General features: G+C 39.1%; 2 protein-coding genes across 2 annotated transcripts; both read left to right on the top strand.

Annotated features, from left to right (window-relative positions):
• The first annotated feature begins 633 nt into the window (after window positions 1-633).
• LOC110576666 (60S ribosomal protein L31-like) lies at window positions 634-1,011 on the top strand. Its single transcript, XM_044911847.1, has one exon. The coding sequence runs from the start codon at window positions 634-636 to the stop codon at window positions 1,009-1,011; it is 378 nt and encodes a 125-aa protein (XP_044767782.1).
• A 2,403-nt stretch (window positions 1,012-3,414) lies between these two features.
• Window positions 3,415-3,903, top strand: LOC110576657 (mitochondrial import inner membrane translocase subunit TIM14). The gene has a single exon (XM_021685871.1). The coding sequence runs from the start codon at window positions 3,530-3,532 to the stop codon at window positions 3,878-3,880; it is 351 nt and encodes a 116-aa protein (XP_021541546.1). The 5' UTR covers window positions 3,415-3,529; the 3' UTR covers window positions 3,881-3,903.
• The last annotated feature ends 2,294 nt before the right edge of the window (window positions 3,904-6,197 follow it).

Below are 6,197 nucleotides of genomic sequence, written 5' to 3' on the forward strand. Positions count from 1 at the left end.
CATCAGAGTGAGAAGGCAATTTATGGAATGGGAGCAAATATTTTCAAAACATAGATCTGATAAGGGGTTAATCTTCAAAATATGTAGGAACTCCTACAACTCAGTGGCAAAACAAAACAACAACAACAACAACAACAAAAACCCTAATAATCCAATTTAAAAGTGGGCTAAGGACTTTGGATATTTCTCCAAAGAAGACATAGAAAGGCCAATAGGTGTATGAAAAAAATACTCAGTGTTACTAATCATCAGGGAAATGCAAAGCAAAACTACAATGAGATATCATCACACATCTGTCAGGATGGTTACCATAAAAAATACAAAAGAGAAGAAGCATTGGCAAGGATGTGGAGAAACTGAAACACTTACACACTGTTGGTGCAAATGCAAAATGGTGCTAACACTATGGAAAATAGTATGGAGATTCTCATAAAATTAAAAACAAGAATTTCTTTATAGGCCAGTAATCCACTTCTGAATATTTATCCAAAAGAATTGAAATCAGAATCTCAAAGACATTTTGTCACTTCCATGTTCATTGTGGCACTACTAAAACAGCCAAGAGGTGAAAATGTATGGACAGATGAATGAATAAAGAAAATATGGTATGCTTTCCAACCAAGGCCCAGCAGAATGGCTCCTGCAAAGAAGGGTGGCAAGAAGAAAAAGGGCTATTCTGCCATCATTGAGGTAGTGACCAGAAAACTTAGCATCAACTTTCACAAGCACATCCATGGAGTGGGTTTCAAGAAGCATTCCCCTCAGGCACTCAAAGGGATCTGGAAATTTGCCATGAAGGATATAAGAACTCCAGATGTGCACATTGACACCAGTCTTGACAAAGCTGTCTGGGCCAAAGTAATAAGGAATGTTCCATGCCATATCCATGTGCAGTTGTCCAGAAAATGTAATGAGAATGAAGATTCACCATACAAGCTCTATACGTTGCTTACCTATGTACCTGTCACCACTTTCAAAAATCTACAGACAGTTAATGTGGACAAGAACTAATCACTGATTGTCAAATAAAGGTATAAAACTGAAAAAAAGAAAAGAAATTGTGGTATATTCATACACTGTAATATTATTAAGCCTTAAAAAAGAAGCTAATTCTGCAAAATATAGCAACATGGATGAACCTTGAGGACATTATGCTAACTAAAATAAGCCAATCACAGAAAAACAAATATTGTATGATTCCACTTAAATGAGGTATCTAAAATAGTCAAAATCAAAGTGTTGAATAGTGGTTACCAGGCCTGGAGGAGGGGGAAATGGGGAATTACTAATGAATAGGCATAAAGTTTCAGTTAAGCAAGATGAATAAGCTCTAGAGCTCTGTTGTACAACATTGAACCTATAATCAACACTATATTGTTCACTTAAAAATTTAAGTGTTCTTACAATAAAATAAAAATTATTTTTTATTTTTGTACTTCAAAACCCTCTTACTCCTGCAGTCATGGGAAACACATCAGGCACTAGTCAGTTACCACCCTCTGACCCAGGAAGGTATTTCACTTCCTTTAGAAAATCCAACCTAGGCTATTGAGACACTCAAAATTCCCTGAAGATCCCATCCTATTTCCAGAGATGTTTGAATGTGTAGAGATTGCTGCTGCCGTCGCACCTACAATCCTGAAATGTTAACGTGCCTCTAAGTTTCACTGAACCACCATGTCTGAGGACTAGTGGGAGGGCAGCAGCTTCTGAAATGGGAATTCAAAAGATTCATTTGGATAACAAAAAGAGGCAGGAAACTAGTTCCAGAAGATTGCTACTGGATCCAAAGTATATCATTTTTGTATGCGGGGGGATGGGGGGGTGGAGACGGACTTTCTTTTCTTTGTTCAGCAAAATGTAAACATCTCCAGAGCCCCCCACCCTTACTTCTGGTGGCTCAATCTGTGCTCTCCGCTTGTAATGACTTTGGCTTTAGGGATTAGCACAGGTTTAAGGCTACTGAGTTTGTTTATTTCTGTTTTATTTCCCTTGGAATCATACAGAATGTGCATAGAGAACAGTCCTGACCTTTGAGCTGCATAATGCTTTTATGATCAGTACCACAGGAAATGCATAGCTTTATCATTTCTAACATTTAAAACAATCTTATACACACCACTGGTAATGTTGCTGTTGGCCTGTAGATGAAGAGATTGAGGCCATTGCTACTGATCTGTAATGGTCCTCTGGTATCTTTCTGGAGAAAAAATGTTACTTCTAGATAATGGCAATAGAGCTTAAATCTCTGGGATCTGAGCCCAGTACCTGACAGAAGCCTCTGTAATCATAATTTTCACTTCCAGCTAATTTGATTCTCACAACCAGCCTTGAGGCATATAGGGTAAAGTTTAATATACTTCATTTTTTTGGAAGTATAATGATTAATTTTTTTAAATTTTATTTTATTATGTTATGTTAATCACCATACATTACATCATTAGTTTTTGATGTAGTGTTCCATGATTCATTGTTTGCGTATAACACCCAGTGCTCTATTCAATACATGCCCTCTTTAATACCCATCACCAGGCTAACCCATCCCTCCACCCCTCTCCCCTCTAGAACCCTCAGTTTGTTTCTCAGAGTCCATAGTCTCTCATGATTCATCTCTGCCTCCGATTTCCCCCCCCTTCATTTTTCCCTTTCTACTATCTTCTTTTTTATTAACAGATAATGTATTATTTGTTTCAGAGGTACAGGTCTGTGATTCATCAGTCTTACACAATTCACAGCACTCACCATAGCACATACTCTCCCCAATGTCTATCACCCAGCCACCCCATCCCTCCCACCCCCCACTGCCCAGCAACCCTCAGTTTGTTTCCTGAGATTAAGAATTCCTCATATAAGTGAGATCATATGATACATGTCTTTCTCTGATTGGCTTATTTCGCTTAGCATAATACCCTCTATTTCCATCCATGTCATTGCAAATGGCAATATTTCATTCCTTTTGATGGCAGCAACTTCTTCCTAGAAACATCGCCAAAGGCAAGGGAAACAAGGGCAAAAATGAACTATTGGGACTTCATCAAGATAAAAAGCTTTTGCACAGCAAAGGAAACAGTCAACAAAATCAAAAGACAACTGACAGAATGGGAGAAGATATTTGCAAATGACATATCAGATAAAGGGCTAGTATCCAATATACTTCATTTTTAAGGAGAGAAAAAAAGAGAGAAGTGACATGCCCAAGCTCACACAGCAGTTTTTTGATAATACAAAGACTGTCTTGGGTCTTGTGATTCTCACATGTAGCTCATTTCAGCAAACATTTGTCTGGCCCGTTTGCAGCAGTTGCTCAGATGAGATGGAATTTCATTCAAAATTAGTAGTGTCTCCATGAGTCAACCATACTCTCCTTCCTCTTGGGATGAATGTATCTTTAAGAATGCCCAGGTTCGGGTTTGTGTCTGCTGGTGGTGGCCGCATCGGTATCTGGTAGAGGAGTGGGAGTTGGTGGCTGCGGCCTTTGGGCTGGGATGAACCGCGCTCTCGGTGGAGGCCGGGGAGCCGAGCCAGAGCCATGGCCAGTACAGTGGTAGCAGTTGGACTGACCATTGCTGCTGCAGGATTTGCAGGCCGTTATGTTTTGCAAGCCATGAAACATATGGAGCCGCAAGTAAAACAAGTTTTTCAGAGTCTACCAAAATCTGCCTTCAGTGGTGGCTATTATAGAGGTGGGTTTGAACCCAAAATGACAAAACGAGAAGCAGCATTAATACTAGGCATAAGCCCTACTGCCAATAAAGGAAAAATAAGAAATGCTCATCGACGAATTATGCTTTTAAACCACCCAGACAAGGGAGGATCTCCTTATATAGCAGCCAAAATCAATGAAGCTAAAGATTTACTAGAAGGTCAAGCTAAAAAATGAAGTAAATGTGTGATGAATTTTAAGTTCTTGTTAGTTTATGTATACAAGTGCTAGCTTTTTATAATAAAATGCCTCAAAGCTAAAAAAAAAAGAAAAAAGAATGCCCAGGTTCCTATAGGTGCCAAGATTCTTGGAGATTAACTGAATTGGGAGAATTTACCAAGATGCCAACATTGAGATCAAGCAGTTTGGTGAGACTTTCGCACCTCTACATTTCCATTTCCTTATTTATCATTTCTCCCCCTTCATTGTTCACTGGTTAGCAAATAAGTGTGTATATTTTCTTTTCTCTCATTTTGTCTCCCACTGCCTTTAACTGTTTGTCTCAGTGCTCAAACTTCCAGGGGCATTTTGTAATCTCTCCCGGAGACATAGATAAGTCTTTCTCCCTGTCCCCAGCTCTTTTCTTCATTATTTCCTGCAGAAATTAATTCCAATTTATTATCTTCTACTGGCACCAGTGACAGCCAACAATCCCACATCAAGATACTACTCTTTCTTTAGAACCCAGGGATCTCTGTATATATCTGCTTTGAAATTTGTTGACCCAAAGGTTTATAGCTCTCTTTCTTAGGATTGTTTCCTTAAGTCCTGATAGAGTGGAGATTATATTTAATTTCCACTGGAAAATTATTCACAAGCCAGCCAGATAATGACTCAGATGTGAAACCAAAAAGCAAAAAGGGCAGCCCTTCAAATCTGAGAGGGAGGCCAGTATGTGAGCAAAACTGAAAATGAAAATACTATCCCTCACCCATGCCGTCCTCCAAATCAGAAACACATAAGAAGGTTCTTAACCTTTATCCTATTATCAGGAAACTTCAAAAAGAAAGGTAATCAAAAGAACAATTGGTCGAAATTTTCAAGCACTTCCCAAGACATACTAATTCTACAGCTTGTTAAAATAGAGCCCTAAAGTTAAATAAAAAGGGAATCAAAAGATCATCCTTGGGCTGCCTGGCTGGCTCAGTCAGTAGGGCATATTACTCTTGATCTTGGGGTCATATGTTCAAGCCCCACAAAGGGTGTAGAGCTTACTTAAAAAAAAAAAAAAAAAGAATAAACAGATCCAAAAAAATTTTATAAAATAAAATATCATCCTTGTCTACACCCTAGTCTTCACACAGTATAGTCCTGTATATATGAGAATTACTTGCCCATTGTCAAAGATGTTCAGTAAGGTTCATTATGCAATTTTCTGTGGGACTGTCTGCAATTAGGCAAAGACATGAAAGTTGACTTATTTTTTTATTAGTTTCAGAGGTAGAGTTTAGTGATTTCAGTTGCATATAATACCCAATGCTCATTACATCAAGTGCCCTCTTTAATGTCTATCACCCAGTTACCCCATCCCCCCACCCATCTCCCCTCCAGCAACCCTCAGTTTGTTCCCTAGAGTTAAGAGTCTCTTGTGGCTTATCTCCCTCTCTAATTTCATTTTATTTTATTTTTACTCCCTTCCCCTATGATCCTCTGCTTTGTTTCTTAAATTCAACATATGAGTGAAATCATATAATAATTGTCTTTCTCTGATTGACTTATTTCGTTTGGCATAATATCCTCTAGTTCCATCCATGTCATGGCAAATGGTGAGATTTCATTTTTTATGGCTCAGTGACATTCCATTGTATATATATACCATATCTTCATGAAAGTTGACTTAAATCACATCAGCTATATGGACAAAAATTCCAAACATAAATCTTATCCAGACTGATAGAAGACTAGTTTTAGAAATAGAATTATGTTTATGTTTAGAAATAGAATATGTTTCTTTGTTGAGTGACAGGCTCAGTCATAGGATTCAGAAATAATAAAGAGGAGTAAAACAGAGCCTTGTCCCTAGGGGCTCACAATCTATAGGGGGAGATCCATATTAAGAATCTGATAGGGGGCGCCTGGGTGGCTCAGTTGGTTAAGCGACTGCCTTCGGCTCAGGTCATGATCCTGGAGTCCCTGGATCGAGTCCCGCATCGGGCTCCCTGCTCAGCAGGGAGCCTGCTTCTCCCTCGGACCCTCCCCCCCTCTCATGTGTTCTCTGTCTCTCTCATTCTCTCTGTCTCAAATAAATAAATAAAATCTTTAAAAAAAAAAAAAAAGAATCTGATAGGATGGGGCACCTGGGTGGCTAAGTCAGTTAAGCATCTGGCTCTTGATCTTGGCTCAGGTTATGATCTCTTGGGATAGAGCCCCACACAGCAGGTTCCATGCTCAGCAGGGAGTCTGCTTCAAGATTCTCTCCCTCTGCACAGCCTCCCCCCCAGCTCACGCTTGCGCTCTCTCTAAAATAAATAAATAAATAAACATTTGGAAAAAA

Source organism: Neomonachus schauinslandi, chromosome X (genome assembly GCF_002201575.2).
Source record: "Neomonachus schauinslandi chromosome X, ASM220157v2, whole genome shotgun sequence".
NCBI classification, from domain to species: domain Eukaryota; kingdom Metazoa; phylum Chordata; class Mammalia; order Carnivora; family Phocidae; genus Neomonachus; species Neomonachus schauinslandi.

Coding starts and splice junctions, on each gene's coding strand:
- LOC110576666 (XM_044911847.1), top strand. CDS start 634: ATGGCTCCTGCAAAGAAGGGTGGCAAGAAGAAAAAGGGCTATTCTGCC.
- LOC110576657 (XM_021685871.1), top strand. CDS start 3,530: ATGGCCAGTACAGTGGTAGCAGTTGGACTGACCATTGCTGCTGCAGGA.